This window comes from Megalops cyprinoides, chromosome 11 (genome assembly GCF_013368585.1).
Source record: "Megalops cyprinoides isolate fMegCyp1 chromosome 11, fMegCyp1.pri, whole genome shotgun sequence".
NCBI lineage: Eukaryota > Metazoa > Chordata > Actinopteri > Elopiformes > Megalopidae > Megalops > Megalops cyprinoides.
This window is the reverse complement of record NC_050593.1, coordinates 37,075,287-37,093,028: the sequence shown is the minus strand read 5'-3', so window position 1 is coordinate 37,093,028 and position 17,742 is coordinate 37,075,287. Positions and strand designations below refer to the sequence as shown.

General features: G+C 43.0%; 2 protein-coding genes across 2 annotated transcripts; both read left to right on the top strand.

Annotated features, from left to right (window-relative positions):
• Window positions 1-7,949: 7,949 nt before the first annotated feature.
• Window positions 7,950-12,109, top strand: LOC118786144 (C-X-C chemokine receptor type 1). Its single transcript, XM_036541210.1, has 2 exons — window positions 7,950-8,021; window positions 10,991-12,109. The coding sequence occupies exons 1-2, from the start codon at window positions 8,015-8,017 to the stop codon at window positions 12,064-12,066; spliced, it is 1,083 nt and encodes a 360-aa protein (XP_036397103.1). The 5' UTR covers window positions 7,950-8,014; the 3' UTR covers window positions 12,067-12,109.
• A 2,459-nt stretch (window positions 12,110-14,568) lies between these two features.
• LOC118785411 (C-X-C chemokine receptor type 2-like) lies at window positions 14,569-16,558 on the top strand. Its single transcript, XM_036540025.1, has 2 exons — window positions 14,569-14,574; window positions 15,494-16,558. Exons 1-2 carry the CDS (start codon window positions 14,569-14,571, stop codon window positions 16,556-16,558), a joined length of 1,071 nt encoding a protein of 356 aa, XP_036395918.1.
• The last annotated feature ends 1,184 nt before the right edge of the window (window positions 16,559-17,742 follow it).

Sequence of the window (17,742 nt, the reverse complement as noted above, 5' to 3'; positions counted from 1 at the left end):
TTGGTTTGCCCTTTTCAGTATTATTATTTTGTACTTATGCTTAGGGGAAGCAGATCGCTAAAACAGAGCTGGACACGAGTGCCAGGCATGAACAAATTTTAAAACAGTTGTGATTTGTCTTTCTGCCCAGCTTTGTAGGCAAATTTAGCTACCCTTTTCTTTTACAACATGCCGTCGTCCACGTACGCCGAGGTTTTCTTTCTTTCTTTCTTTTTTGATATTGATCAGACTTGAGTTTATCTGTGACACAGCGGTGTGATGGAACAAAGATATCACTTTATTACGCAATGCAGGTTAAGTCGTTGCTCCAGCATCAAAGACAATTTTGGTAGTTTGAAACTTTTCTTTACGCTACGATATTTCAACAAATATACGGATTGCCACTATAGGAAGGATACACTACAATCCTCCTCTGTGGCATAGACATATTTTAGGTCTGGTTACTGTCTCTTAAAGCTGAATCCTTTCCTAAGGAGAACGCCACCATGTCTGCCATCTTTGGTACGTTCGCTGAAACGGGAAAAAGGATTGAGCAGAGCCTCAGTTTGACCGCTATAAACTCACAGTGCACCCTGCTGGTTAAAATAAGTAGTGCAGCGCATTTCATGTATGTCTTGAAGTGGAACGGTGCATAAGTGAAAAAGTAATTAAAATCTGAATGCAGTGAATAGCATTTAGCACATTAAATATTTTGAGAAAATTTGTGCCGTTTAGCTACGTGGCTAGGTTTCAGTTAACATGGCAGGAAAAAGAGAGCGCTCTCTGCCTGTGTTCATCTTCTTAAAACCAACCAACCAAATAAAGACACAAAGAGAACAATTCAAACGTATTTTGTTAAATATTTGAAGGATTTATCTAAAAATATTAATAACACAAGAGAAAACATTATTTAAAACATAAACATCAATTTATTCATTCAATTGAAATTCTGCTTGTAAGAATCAACTGCTTGTAGGAATCTAATTGTCAGGAATGGATGTGATCCTGTAACAGAGTATCTTTCAAGTGCTTGACCAACATAATTTACTCATCACGGTGTACCCTGCATGTTTTTTTTTTTTTGCTCCTCTGGAGCTTTGAATTTTTACTGAACCAAAACTTCACAGAGAAAACAGGACAGTTTTGAGCCACTTTTAAGTATGCATGAAATGATCCAGTGCCCTAATCCCAGCTAGCCCTATATCTCTGGAAGAACTGTGGAATTTGGTAACAGGCAGAAACAGGTCCTGTGTTTCTGTGGGAGGCAGCAGTGTTGGGGGATAAAATCTCTGAGCTCAGTATCTTCCTTTGCTTTGTAGGAGGCACGCATGGTAAATTTAAATTACATACTATGGAAGAAGCACTGCTTACACACACTGTAAAAACAGTTATTTATTTCTGCCTTTATCCCTGAGTGTTTGAAGTAAGTGTACTGAACGGATCTATTATAGCTAACATGGGAAATTCTAGCTCTGTTAGTGCATTGTTTGAAGTTGGTATTGTACATTATATGTTATGGATTAGAATAATACTGTGCATATGAACTGATATAGAGTCAGGGAATGATGGCAGTGTTGTTTGTAAACAAGGGTATTGGGTACTGAATGTGTGTGTATCCACATAAGACAATGCATTTATATATAGTACAATATATAAACAAATATTTATATTATATCTTATAACTGAGTTTCTAATACAAATCTTTATGGCAGAATCTAATATGATTGTAGATAGGAATCGCTTTTCAAAAGCCAGTATGACAGCTTACAGTAAATAAGGAAGTATTCTAAAATGACAGAAGTTGTGTGTAATGAATATAATCGGCTCAGAGAACTCAGTGGTCTCACAGATTTCACCTGGAGACAAGACCTAAAATGTCCTACTGCTCCCAGCAGACTAAATGAATCAGGAATTCAAATTAATTTGATATCATAAGTAAATGTGTGCAATGGTTTGGCTTTGCTAAGTCTGGATAAACATGGCTTTGAGAAACTGCAGGCTCAGAAATTCTGCAACCACAGTTACTATGACTTGAAAAGCTTACAATGACATTCTACTGCCTACCATCACTATGGTTTCAGCACAAAGAAAATATATATGTGAGGATTCAGCCCTACAGTGGGCAATACTTTACCCAGCTGGACCTACCGTTTACACAACCATTTACACTAAGTTGTGTTTCTGTCATCGTCCAAAATAATGAGGTTAGCCTCCGGGGTCTTTTTCATTTCAAATTTATACTACCTTAAATTCCCTGCTTTTACATAATTTTACTCAGATTTACTAAGATGCCTTTGAATGCAGACAGCTTTCCTAGCCTATGAATAAGACATATTCCTGTTGTGCAATAATAGGTGACAAATTTGATTTTTAAAAAGATTTTAAAAACATTCCTCACTGCTTTGTTTGACTGTGTCACAAATGAGTTGCATATACTGCATGGTGCATGTCATATTCATAAGGTCAGTCACACAGCAGCACAGACCCCTGAAACTAGTTGAAGGGAAACAGCAAAAACACCTGGTAACATGTATGGGCAGAGAAAACAGAGGGTGTGGAGGCTGTCTGTGTGGCCTCTTTTCATGGCTGAGTTGTGAATGGTGACAGCCCCCTCCACCCACCCACTCCCCGGGACCGGCCCCCTCGGAATGTGGATCCCAAGGTGATGTCAGTCTCTGAGGGCTTGCTGGGCTCTGTGGCGCTGTTAGCCTGAAGGCACCGCCACCTCCGCTCAGTGTGTGTGTTTGCCTGAGGCCCATGAGGAAAAAGTGAAAGCAAACAGGGACTGTGGGGAGTGGTATGGAGATGAAAGGTGATGACCTAATCGTACAGACCAGGGCCCCTTCTTTGAGCCTGCCCCCCCCCCCCCAAATCCCTGAAACCCACCTCTTCTGAGCATGTGCAGATTTGGGCCTCTCAGTGTCATTCTGTAAGCAGCCAGCATGATACAATGCAAACACGGCTTGTTGGTTTCCTTGTGGTTCGGTCAGCTGAGGCATTGGTTCCCAGCTCAAGCTGAGCCCCAAAGCCCACACTTCTGTGGTGAGCCTGGGCTCTACCATTGGCCAACTCTAAGCGAGAGTCTACACCTGCAGGATGAAGCCATATGGCTCTAATTGGCTTTGTCCCTCCAGGGAAGAGTGCGTTTATATCAGGAATTGTTCAGTGGGTCAGCAGTGTATCAGAATATTTTCACCACTTATCAGACTCCTCTAAGTTACTAGGCTGTTGTCAGCAAGAGATCAGGCAGTCCTGCAGTCGGCCCTGTCCTTGCCGTAGAACACTGTGTGCCTTGGTGACATGAGAGAGTATAACAGAGGAGTGCTTCGGCGCCCCCTGCAGGTGAAGGGAATTGCAATGGTCTGAGCAGGTGGCCAGATTTGTGATTCCGAAGTTTGGGAAAAGGCAGTCACATTGCCTGCAGATGTCAAAGCATTCAGAGGACAAGTTGGAGCGATCAGAATTCATCCTCTGTCTCAGAGCAGTGATGTCATGACAGTTCTTACACAGGTAGTCATTTCTGCCAGCAACAGAACAGTGCTTCATTGTGATAACATCTTATCTACCTCTGCATAGCTGACGGGTTACTCATCGCAAAAGGGTTAAAGAAAACATGTACAAATACAGTTTGAGGACACTGGTTGCTAACCAGGATGTCACTTCCACGGTTCTGCTGGTAATATGACACGTCTTACCTACAACAGGCTGCCATTGTTCTAGCTCTTACCTCATGACGCAACAAAAGGAAATAAAACATAACGCTAATCACCAGATGCATCTGTAACAATGATATACTTGAATACATTTGTAATTTTGGCTGATCTGTAGTTTTGGTTCTGTTCTTTCAAACACCTTTGGAACATACACTCTGGCTATACTGATAGCTTTGTTTGGCCTCCGAGGTCCCCTATCGGCTCCATCTACACCAGTGGCAGCTGCTGGGGTGTAAAGCCAAGGGAGGCCAGGGCTTAATGTTTCCAAATTTTTGGCCAATTCACTCTAAAATTTAGTATTGGTGACCTCTAAGTGGAAAATATGACTTAATTCTACTATTAATGAGGAAATGAGTGAAATATGATACAAACTCACTGGTTACAGTTAAAATCAAATGTAATTAATATTCATAAACATTTTACAATACATTGTGAAATGCTTTATATGCACACAAGTAAGACCAACTCTCCTTTTAATGCTAATATAGCAATATAACCTCAAAAGACAGCAAAAAAGTAGACTGCACAGCAGTCTGAGAATAATTTCACTGCTGTAACAAAACATAGCTACATGTACAGCTATTACCTTACTGAGAGAAATCTAAACCCTAACATAATATACTGTGGCAAGATGGGTATTTGTTTCCAAATGCTGACACTACTATTACTCAACTTAGTAACAAGTCCTTTATTAGCAAAAGCAGGAAACACACACACAGACAGGGTAGGAGGGAACTACATGAAGGGGAACACAGTCACACTCACGGTGGGTAAAACAACACACAACAGTCCATCGTCCAAGGCATGCTGGGAAAACTCCGCCCACCACCCCCAACACGCTACAATCCCAAAAATGGTATCAACCCAAAAATGCTTTCAGTGCTCAAAAACGCCGTTACTGACACATACTAAAGTCTTTGTGAGTAAATAGAAACACTTGCAAGAACAGGTCATGCCAATTAAATGTCATGAAAATATGGATATAGTAATGAAGGCAAGTTACACTAAATAAACCACCCCACACAATTCCAGAGAAAACCTGCCCAGTCTTTCCTGAAATTCTTATGTAGACCTTGGTTCTCTCAGTCTTTCTTTCTTGCTTCAGGTGAGAGTCAGCAGCATTTAACATCCCCTAGCTGTAATTTCTAACCAGTTTAAAATTCTCATGTTGTTCATGTCTCTTCACCTCATACACTGCAGAATGATCCAATGAAACAATCAAAGTGATGTAACACTTGAAGGATGTAGGTTTGAATGGTTAATTTCATGTCAACAATTTTCCATTAAAATTCTGTTTTATGGTAAAGGGAGATTCAGGAAGTATGGTTCTTCCACATCAGACTGTAAACAGCGTAAATGTCTGGTAGTTACCTCACACATTACAACACAGTCTTCCTCGATTTCAGCGTGAGTTCTGACAGACACATGTACATATTAGGCAGATTTCTTAGTAATGCAGTGTCGAAAGAAAGATGAAGGGCTTTGTTGGGGATATATACTCATTTAATTCAATACCTCTTGCAATAAATATGAATGAATTTTAGATTTGTGTCCAACACCTTACACATATGTTGATAACAATGTAATGATGTTTCTGTGCTTCATCATAGTTTTTACTGTGGTTCTAGGAAGTGCTCTTTCAGTATTCCCCCAGTGATCTCTTACCAAGACCTATGCCTTTCATTTTCCTAGGAAGCAGGTGTATGTTGAATTGGAACACACCCACACAAAAAGGAGCCAGGTACATTCAGGGGTACCCTATGGGGGATCCAAAATCCGTCAGAATGTAGGACATGTTTATACTCTCAGAGTCTCAGCTGTGGTCTCTGTCCCTGTATGATGTGGAAGAAGAGGAATTACTTGACTGATAAGAAGGCTCACTGGGAGGGGGTAAGATATTGTGTGGTGTAGCATAGTGGTAAGGAGCAGGGCTCGTAACCGAAGGGTTACTAGTTTGAGTCCCCTCTGGGGTACTGCTGCAGTACCCTTGGGCAAAGTACTTAACCCAGAATTGACAGAGTAAATATCTAGATGTATAAATAGGTAACATGTAAAAACTGTAACCTATGTAAGTGGCTGTGGATAAGAGAATCTGCTAAATGACAATAATGTAATGTAATGTAATGTAATGCTATTTTGTCCAGCTCAATGATTTCATCTTTCTGTTGAATTAATTACAAACAAAATCTTGTGCACCTACTGGAATGTAAGTGAGGAGACTGAGTGTGTGCACTCCACAGAAACAGTGTGGGTGTGAGTAACGTGTGTAAATGTCACTTTAAACGTGCGCTTGGCCTGTTGGAGTCATGGGAACTGAAATTGGAGAAGAGAATGTGAAAGGCTGAGTTTTTGAAAGGGGCTGGTGTCTCTTGCCCCACTTCCTGGCTTACACAAAGTGCTCGCTGTGGAAAGGCTTCCTTCACTCCCTCTGCCCTGCTTTCACCCGGTTTCTCACCAGCCTCATTCCGATTTCCACAGAACAGCTTCAAATCACACAGGAGAAAGAGGGAAAATGACTCGTAAGATTCCTGAAAATTGTGCATGTCACTCGCTTTTTCATGTCTGTGTTTCATTCTGTTATTCAGGTCATCACACACTACTGCATGGGTACAGAGGAACCAATGGGAGCTTTTAATGGCTCTGAAGTGAAGCAGGAGTCCCACCTGGGATTGAAATTATCAGCCAATTTCCCACACGTCCACAGCCATGGCCAGCGCTCAGGTGCTGCTGCCTACTGCCATTTCACGAGGAAATACCATTCAGTCACTTTGGAAAATGGGTCATGTTATCGCACATGTAAGCACACTTCAAGAATGTTTCGGTTTTTAATGCCAGGTGCTAACGGTTTCTGAGGTGCTTCTTCTTTCGGAGGCTATAATTGGCTATTAATCCTAATATTTTGACAATACCACACACAGCAGCTGTGACAGAAGTAAAATGGTGGTGTCCAACATCGGAAAGCTGAATTCTCAGAGAAGCAAAATTCTTATCCAGAGTGACTTACATGGGTTACATTTTGGTGCATGTTATCCAATTATACTACTGTTATTCACTGAGGCAATTCTGGGTTAAGTGCTTTGCCCAAGGGTACAGCAGCAGTGCCCCAGCAGGGAATCAAACCAGCAACCTTTCAATTACAAGTCCTGCTCCTTAACCCTTTGCTACATAAATTTTCATCTCATTCACATTACAAAACATCCATTCACATCTGAGTCCTCAAACATGCACAGCCATATCATAAATATGAATCAGATCACCTAATCAGATTCGAATTCTCATTTTCCAGGGTTATAGTTTAGAAACTAGTTTGTTTCACCTAGGTTAGGCTTAGTTAACTAGTCTCCTCAGCCCAGTAAAGAGATGGAGTCTTGAACAGTATCAGTCCTGCAATTGAGCCCTGCCTTTCTGTATACCTCAGCTTTTAATGGGTTAGGTAAGGTAAACTGATTTCCAAACAAAGTACAAACATGACAAGGACATGTTTCTTTCACTAAGGTATATGGCTTCACTGCCATCATGAAATTAAATAAGAAAAGGATGATGTCTTTTCTGAAAGTACAGTGAGTGATTGTTAGAATAGTTATTGAGATAAGCTGAATTTTTCCCTCTTCTTTGATATATCACTATTTGATCTGTTATGGGCAGCTTTGAATTGTTGATTTGAACAAGGATCTTGCATTAGCATTCCACAGACCATTTACATTAGTATGTAACACATTTAAAATACAATTAACAAATTTTAATTGTTTTTGGGGACAGGTCATTTACCATGAATCAAAATGCTACCCATCAGCCTATCTGTCTAAGTATGTGCGAGAGGCTGGGCCTTAGACCATTCTAATAACAAAACTGAGTGCCTTTTTACGTGGATGGGTTTTCAACCTGTCTCTACAGGCAAACAACCACTCCAGCACGCATGCAAAACATTGAATTTACCCCTTTGAGTTGAATACATTTTATCAAAACAATGTCCATATACACAGTAGATATGTATAAAATATAAGCTTATTTATAACATGGCTTGTGTTTCAACAAGATCACAATGCAAGACAGGGACATGTTCAGTGGACTGTGCTCCTGTGCTCCTGTGATGTTTGGTGCAGATTCTCTTAATTCTCATGTTGCAGCACAGACGACCTGTTGGTTGTTTTTTGCTGGAACCCCAGAACGGTGTGGGAGGAGAAGTGACCTGCGTGTGTGTTTACATCAAGGATGTTGCACACTTGTGACCAAAGTTGGGAAAACAGGAAGCAACGTGTTTAGATGACAGTAGAGGTGGCAGGCTGACATGCATCTCTGCCACTGCAGCACCAGACCCCACCATGCACGGTAAGAGCTTCCGGATCTTTCCCTTCGCTTGTTCAAGTTAACTGTGTCACGATATGTTGTGAAAAACAGACACACAGACTTAGTGGTTAAATCTCACATCTGTTTGCGCCTGCTGTGTGCCTTCTCCCAACGCACTGATTTTATCTCTGTTTCTGTTTGATTTTCCCTTTGTGTTGTCCTCACATCATCTCTCTGAAATTGACTGTGCATTTACGTGTGCATCACAATTATTCATTGTTTTTGCTTCTTTTCTGCTTCAAAAATGAAAACATTCTACAACATGCAGCAATCCCACGCAAAACATTTTCCTTCATCATTCACATATTCAGGTGTCCAGTCCTGCTTCCTTTTATAGCTTTTGTTCATGTTTGAGCATAGATAGCATAGATTATGTGACAATTATGTGACTCCTGCTCTGTATGCATTACCTGTGCAGGCTGCATTTATTTAATTGTAATGTTCATACATATGTTTCAGCATTTAAGTACACAATAATGAGTGTACTGAAAGCACTGATGAAACTTTTCTTCATATACTGAATGGTTCTGCATTTGTTTCAATCTGCTATGTCTACTAATTATCATCAAATAAATTTTCTTCTTCATTCAATGAATGGTAATTGCAGTGCAGTATGTTTGTGTGATGACACATTTATATTTAAACAAAACGCTAAATGAATGATCACATACACGATGCTGATTACATGAATGAAAAACAAATTTAAGTTTTTAATTATCACATGTGTGTGTGATAATTAAAACCTCTAACATTTAGTTTATATATTTTTTAATTTATACATTCTATACATTCTGTATATATATAAACAAAAACAAATTCACAGAATATCACTGAAATATATATGTGCATGTATGTATGTATGTATGTATGTATGCATATATACTGTTATGATTTTTGACACTGTTCCTATGATAATTTTGCTCTTTCTCTGACTGACACTCCTGCAGTTACTACTACTACAATCTGTGCAACTCAAAATCTGATCTCTCTTGTTGTAGAAAGTCATATTAAAGTGTTGATTTAAGTCATCCATAGCAGAAATATATTGGTAATTAGTATTGATACAGTCGCTATCATCGAGTGCCAATAATTTCAACTCACACACTCTTGCGTATTGAATCTCTATGCTAATTTCAAATGGTTATCAAATATTTAAATCTCATATATGAAGAGAAGCAGAATTCACAATAAGCTGTATTAATAAAACAAAATACCTTTACTACACCAAAAAGGGTCCATTGACACATGAAGCAATTATTCTGATGATTTTGGTAACCTAATGTTAACATGTCCAATCTGTATAAATTTTTTCACAGTGGAATAGATATATTTAGTAATGATATGTGAATGTATTACTTAAAACAAGACCGTTACTAACAATATATATTCCATAGTGAACAACTCATAAAGATTCAATATAACAATAAGCTACCAAAGGAGCTAGCCAGTCAGCTAACCTGTTAGGTTCTGTTACTGCGTAACTTTAAACATGTCATTCTCTGTCCATAGCAGCTAGTTAATGAAGCAACTAACTTTGCTGGCTCAGTTACTTCTCCCTTTTATCCAGGTTTATTTGCACATTGCCATTCAAGGTGCCATTTTTAAAAATGAGTCCATTTCCTGGCCAGACCTTTTCAGCACTTCGAAAGGTAGCTACGGAAACATGGCTGTCTGTTTCACTGCCCGTCAGCACGTTGCTTCACCGTTTCCTGTTCTTAATGAACGGCTGCCAATAACTCTCTGCTCTCTGCCTCGTGGCCTCTCACAGACATGAGCTCCCTTATTAATAAGCCAGCATCAGAGACCTTCTGCACTTTTGTGCTCTGCACGCTGTGATTTGCATAAATTATAGATTTCCCCACTTCTTTACCAATGTGTGACAGCATACTGCCCAGGTAGTTCACACCCATTGGCTCTAGACTGAACCTTTGATTTGTGGTGTTCACTCCTCTTGGGGTTGCAGCTAGAAAGTATTGGCATTATTTGTTATTTGTATTTGGTAGCTACATGGCAGTGATCGTTCCCAGCGTCGATGAACTTAAAGCCCCTCCAATTCTGATGATCACTGTCTTGGTGATTTTTGTGGTTCTTTGTCTCCTCATTAAATAGTCACATAACTACTTCACACCTGTTTGACAATGAAAAAAAACTAATGTGAACATTAGCTATCGTATTGCATCCTTTTTTCATCGTTTACTGAAATTGGGGCTATTACAGTAGGACTACAATTCAAATAAGATCAATAAATGACCTTGACATTACCTGATGGATCTCTTTTAACAGGGAATGAGTCTGGGTTTAACTGGCAGATACCCTCCTTGCCTCCTCAGACCACCCACTCAGGCCACCCTAATAAATATGGTGTTTGCAGATGTGAATTCAGTGTCTTACATCAGGCACCATGAGAAACTCAAAGGGGGATGATTGATATTGCAGTTAATCCCAGACTGCGAGCTCACATAGATGCTCCATTCCATGGGGCAGACCTTTGCTGTTGCGCACAGACCCATGTAATTTGGCTTCACGATGTTTCTTATCTCAATTGGCAGCTTCAGCCAGCCAGTCCTGAGAGCACTGGATAGCGCAGGATATTTGTCTCGCTGTGCTGACTTCATTTCGGGGTTCTCGCACTTGTCTGAATCTACACTTGACCCATCTGCATGCCTTTTTTGTCCTGTGTCTTCACTGCCAAGTTCATTTTTGAGCCAAGTAAATAAAAACTAGCCAATAAACCACTCAAAACTAATGCTGGCAAATTTGTCCATTTTGGCTGGCTGACAGTGATACATTCTGTCATTATAAAACACTTTCTATCGGTAAATTGACAGTTTGTTATGGATTGCAGATCAATATGTAACTGGAACACCAGTTGACCAATCAGATTGCAAGGTCACAACTATCCCTTTTATAAACGTGCATTAACATGTTCTGTATGTTTATGTTTCATGCAGAACCAAACCTGTCCAATTTTGTGATCACCTGGGATGAAGACCTCTTCTCCAACTACTCAGATTACAACATCAGTGAAGCTGAGCTTGATAAAAGTGTCGAGATCTGCTTGGCCACCTCCATCTCCCCTGCGGTCCACATTGCCGTGTGTACCTTCTACATCCTGATCTTCCTGCTGGCCATCCCTGGGAACCTGGTCGTAGGGCTGGTCATCGGCTCCAGAAAGCAGGCTCTCTCGCCGTCCGATGTGTACCTGCTCAACCTGGCGGCGGCCGACACCCTGCTTGCCCTAACGCTGCCGCTCTGGGCCACGGCGCTGGTGCGAGGCTGGGTGTTCGGCGACTTCACGTGCAAGCTGGTGAGTCTGGTGCAGGAGGTGACCTTCTACAGCAGCATCCTGTTCCTGGCCTGCATCAGCGTGGACCGCTACCTCGTGATCGTGCGCGCCATGGAGACCAGGAAGCAGAGCAGGAGGCTGTGCAGTGCCGTCATGTCTGCCGCGATCTGGGTAGCGGGGGCTGTATTCGCGCTCCCCGTGCTCTACAACGAGGTCTTTCTCCCCCCGGGGGCGGAGCAGATGGTGTGCGCGGAGCAGTACGACCCGGTCCAGGCCCAGGCGTGGCGGTTCTCCACCCGGATGCTCCGCCACACGCTGGGCTTCCTGTTGCCGCTGGCCGTCATGCTGCTGTGCTACGGGGTGACGGTGGCGCGCCTCCTCCGCACGCGTGGCTTCCAGAAGCAGCGCGCCATGCGCGTCATCGTGGCGGTGGTGGCCGCCTTCCTGCTCTGCTGGACCCCCTACCACGTGTCGGTGATGGCGGACACCCTGATGAGGGCAAAGCTAGTGAACTTCGGGTGCGGGGCGCGCCGGGCGGTGGACCGGGCCCTGTTCGGCACGCAGAGTCTGGGGCTGCTGCACTGCTGCGTTAACCCCGTGCTGTACGCCTTCATCGGGGAGAAGTTCCGCAGGAACATGCTGCTCCTGCTCTGCAGGAAGAAGGTGCGTGAGCGCGGCTCCGGCTCCAGGATCAGCCGCTCCACCTCCCAGACCTCCGAGGCCAACTCCACCCTCATGTGACCGAGCAGCGCCTGAGACAGCACTGAGCACACACACACGCTCACACACACACTCACACACATGCACACACACACACACGCACACACACGCTCACACACACACACACACACACGCTCACACACACACACACACACACACACACGCTCACACACACACACACACACGCTCACACACACACACACACACACACACACACGCTCACACACACACACACACACGCTCACACACACACACTCACACACACACACACAGGATTACAGTCAAACATTTGACCAACTGTATCACAATACATGATTAACCATAGACTTTTACTCTCTTTTACCCCAAACTTTAAGGAGGCATGTGGGTCATTAGTTGAATTATACAGGTTTGGGTGGTAAGGCAGAAATATCATGCTGCAAAGACAATAGCATGTATGCATGTATTCTGGAAAATTTTTTTCAAAGATTGTTAATTTTTAAATGATATTAGATGGCTTGTATAAAATACGCTGCCAGAGAGTCCTTACATCTCTGGAATTCTCAAAGGAAAATGTTTTTCTGTGTTATATTGCTCACAGTGTAAATATTTAGACAATAGATTTTAGACATAAAACATGTTATACTTTCACAATAATCATGCGATTCTTTGAATGCTGTAAAATTAAGTGATGTGATTTTGAATAAATCAGTATTTGTGGGTTACTTTGGTGTGTATAGAGTCTGACTGCCCCCTGGTGGTTTTTGTTGGGAGTTTTGACAGAGCTGTGACAGCATTATATTACATGATTGTCATTTAGCTGCCACTCATAACCAGAGTGACCTACATCATTTACAGTTTTAAATATCATCCATTTATTCTGCTGGATATTTATGGCAGCAATGATGTGTTAAGCAGAATCGAACCAGTAACTTTTCGGTTACAAACCTTGCACCTGCCCACCATGCCACACGGAGGTCTGAAGGCTCTATATTCCTTTCCTCCAGCCCAAACATGAGTGTATGAAATGAGTAGCTGGTGGCGAGATTATTAGTTCTCGGTTTCTGTGTTGGAGGTGAGTTACCAGTAATGCTCAGGTCTGGCTTCCGGCTTAGTGCCATTCAATAGAATCTTAATTGTCCGTCATAAATTTTGAAAAATTTTGAAAAAGAAAAATAGCCAGGGCTGCATGCTATTGGACACTCTTGTCATTCATACCCCACGCTTTGCCTGGGGTATGAATGTTTTCATGCACTAAAGATGGCTAAAATTCTGTCTCTCACTGTTTGGCTCTGACCTTCTTTATGCCTTTAGATGAATACTTTGTCCTGTATGAAGACTTATTAACTTAACAGACTGTGATTAAATACTGGCTCAGTTGGAAAGGTGCTTCTCTGGAGTGCAGGTGAGTTGCTCTGATGATGTCAGTGGAATGGCACTAACCCTCCAATGGACATCCACTTCAAAGGGGAAACAGCATGAAAGGTTTGTACTTCTATCCCCATATCTTAGACAATGAGGTTGGTGAAGGACTTAAAGAAACGTTGTTAGCACAAAGACTTACCATTACAGGAGTAGAAAGCAAGTACCAGAGCATACAGTGATGCAGTACCTTACAAAATGCCCCTGATTCTCATTATCAGAATGGGAATAATAACTAAATAAACACAATATTATGGTAAGGAAAAAAACACACACACACAAACACAAATTTCACTCCCGTGAGATAAGCCCCAGTGTCACCAATCAATAACAACATGAAGTATATGGCAAACGCAGCTCAGATTGCTATGTGCAGCTGGTTGCATAGGGAACTTAAACCATGTTTGCCCCTCCTGCTGAACAGCCAGGGCTCTCCTTCCTCATGTCAGAGGATGAAGCCTTTAGCTGGTGGCAGAACCGTGGCTCAGAGAACTCACCCAGCGCGACAGCGTTTAAACTGCAGGACAGCAGTGCTGACAAGGATGCAGATTTAGACACACAGAGTTAAATCATTATTTATTATTTTAGAGTTCCTCGGTAAGACAGGCAAAAGGGAGAAAGGACGAGACTGCTGCAATTCTCTATCAGACTTTCATCACCGAAAACGAGGCAGAGTGAGTCAGGTATGATTCTGCCAACCTCTGTTTGCCTTTACTGAGTTTAATTCACCTGGGATGCATTAATGGTGTTCACCTGAGGTGTAACTAGCACTGCTTATGATTATTGTGCTTGTGGTGTCAGAGGTTTTAGTTGCAGATAAATATACATCGACAGCTCATATCAGTAACTCTGAAACAAGAAGTTTCATCTGTCCTTCAGTTTTTAAGGCAGAACATTGTGGTGATGATGGTGATGATATAATTTTAATTGTTAATATCTGACAAACTACAAAGCCCAATTAATTTATACTTCTTCACTTTCAGTGGAATGTAGCCATTGAACATACGGCTGAGGTTCTTGCCTAACTGATGAGGTGTTGCTGCTTCTCTACAGGGGAGAGAGACCGAGAGAGACCGGGAGAGATCATCGAGCAGAGCTGCCACCCACAACATCTTCATCCACATGGGGGTGAGTGTTCTGCCAACGTGCTACTACCTCATCCTGCACTTTTCCTTGGTAAAATGCAAAAATCTCCCTAAAACATCTGTGTTGTTGTGCTTCCTTGCAGATTTTAAGTCCCTCAACTCACAATATGTGGATGATTGTGCTGAATTCATTTAATGCTGACACATTTATCCCTAATTACACTGCCTGCAGAACTGTCAAACTGTTAACTTAGTACCAACATTTCTGATAAACGTTTGACTACTAAACTACTAAAATTTCTCTTACTGGTAAAATTACAGCTGGATCCACTAGATTTACGTTTCAAGCTAATAATAACATGTAATCACAACAATTACAAATATGTAATCCAGTGACCACGTTCAATCCATGGTTAACGATCAAATATATATATAATGAATAATAAATATAATGAAAATAAATGCATATACATAAAAATTTAATATATAAAAACAAACATTTACAGCACATAAATAACAAGTGTTTGATGCAGTTAGACAGCGGTGACCTATTCCGGTGCATGCAAGGCGCCGCAAAGGCAGGGCCGATTGGCTGTATCTGTGCAAGGAAACACACATTGGCAATGTCATCTCAGCTCGCCGCTCCTGCAAGCCGAGGAGATAAACACCGGGTGTGACCCGAGTGATGAAAGAAGTGAAGCGTGCTGTGCACTCACGCAGGGGCTCTGCAGCCAGGCCAACGCAACCCTCCCCTGCGTTTGCACACCCCCTACTGGCTGTTCTTAAGACTGCAGGACACACAGCTCACTACAGTACAGCTGGCGCTCACTGGCGCTACTCCACCGCAGTGTCATGCCATGTAACTGACATAGCTGCTCTTAGAATAGTTAATTAAACACTCTATATAGGCAAATGTCCATCATACAGTATTCTATGCTTAACCAAACATTTTTTCCCTCCAGAGCTTTGAGATCAAACTTGAAGATTATTCGATTGATGGTTATTTTGACTACAGTAACTCCAGTGAAGAGCCTGGTGAATTGGCCAGCCCGTGCACTCACTGGGCCCTGGGCCCGAGCAGCGTTGTGCTGGTCATCATCTACAGCACCGTGTTTGCCTTCAGCATGCTGGGGAACAGCCTGGTCATCTATGTGGTGCACAGCATGAAAAGCTGCAGGACCACCACAGATGTGTACCTCATGAACCTGGCTCTGGCTGACCTCCTGTTCTCTCTGACCCTCCCGTTCTGGGCCGTCTACACCCATGACCAGTGGGTCTTCGGCAACTTGATGTGCAAGCTCCTCTCCGGCCTGCAGGAGGCGACCTTCTACAGCGGCATCCTGATGCTGGCCTGCATCAGTGTGGACCGCTACCTGGCCATCGTGAAGGCCACGCAGGTGATCCCAATGAAGCGGCACCTGGTGGGCGCGGTGAGCGGAGGGGTGTGGCTGAGCGCGGTGCTGCTCTCCCTGCCCGTGGTGTTCCAGCGGGAGGCCTTCCGGGCGGAGAACGCGGCGCGGATGGTGTGCCATGAGAACATGACGGCGGAGAGCGTGGAGAGGTGGCGCGTGGGCGTGCGCGTGCTGCACCACACCGTGGGCTTCTTCATCCCGCTGGCTGTCATGCTGGTCTGCTACGGCCTCACCGTGGGAACGCTGCTCCGTGCCCGCAGCGGCCAGAAGCACAAGGCCATGCGCGTCATCCTGTCCGTGGTGCTGGCCTTCCTGGCCTGCTGGCTGCCGCACAACATCACCATGCTGGTGGACACGCTGATGCGGGGCGAGCTGCTAGAGGAGACCTGCCGCTTCCGCAGCCAGGTGGACCTGGCCCTGCAGGTGACACAGGTGCTGGCCTTCCTGCACTGTGCCGTCAACCCCGTGCTCTACGCCTTCATCGGGCAGAAGTTCCGCAACCAGCTCCTCACCTCGCTCTTCAAGCACGGCCTCATCAGCCAGAGGAACCTGTTTGCCTACAGGACGGGCTCGGTGCAGAGCCAGAGCTCCCGGCACACATCCGTCACACTGTAGAGCCACGCGGCCCAGGGATCAGCACCATACGATTATATCTTTATATTATTATGCAAATCATACATACAAAACCCATGTCACAGCCACAGCTTAGGAGGACTTGAGTTCATTTCCTCCCAGTGTGGCTCTGTGGCTCTGATATTGTGCTTCTGACCACAGCTGTTTCCCCATTCAAAATGTAGCGACAGGATAGAAATGACAAAAATGTGTCCGATGTATATCTCACCTGTGTACATTTATGCCTATATGTGTGTATATATATATATATATATATATATATATATATATATATATATATATATATATATGTACACCGTATGTGTCTTGGCTGGTGAACAATCAACAGCTTTTTTTCTTGCTGGAATCCATACCAGCTGGGACCTGATTGGCGCCAGTGGACCTAACTGGCATTCCTGTTTGGAAAAGCTTGTGTAAGTGTGTTTTGGCAGGGGTTGTTACAGTTTTAGCACAGCAGTATCATTATTATTATTATTATTATTATTATTATTATTATTATAAAATATTTCATTAGCCATTTTGGTTCCAGGAGTCATTTCCCATAGCTGCTAACCTGGCCAGATCATCTTCAGCAGGATTGCAGCGCCTGTGAGGCCCAGCATGTGATCATACATTTACACAGACTCCTCTGAGCCATAGTCTCATTGTAAAATTATGATAGAAATACCAGACTGGAGGTGAGCTGGCTAAGCTACATCACTCAGAATGAAAGTTTAGCCACCTAGTTAGCTTACCCCCTCAGTAGCCATCACCAAGTCCTCTACGTCATGTTGATTGCTTTGGGCATCAGTTGTGGCATTGTTTAATGTGTGGTACTTGCTACCCTGTCATTGTAAAAGCTGTAAATATCCGTTGAGCAGGATGATCATCGGAACACATTAGTTAGCTGGCTACTGAGCAATTTTATTGCCTCTTATGGATTTATCATTTGGTTGCTACCCATAAAGTCATCTTGAACAAGTCCTGTTAAGACCAAGAATTAACAGCAACTTACTCTTGTGTGGCAGCTTACATTAGGACATGCATAATGACATAGAGTGCAGTAGTGGTAATGTGTGTTTCCCATTAAATTAAGTGATGAAAATGAGAACCCTTTTGCGGAAATCTTTATGACTACTGGGACCCTGCAGGAATTCGGTATGAACGTATTTAGCAGCTATGGAATG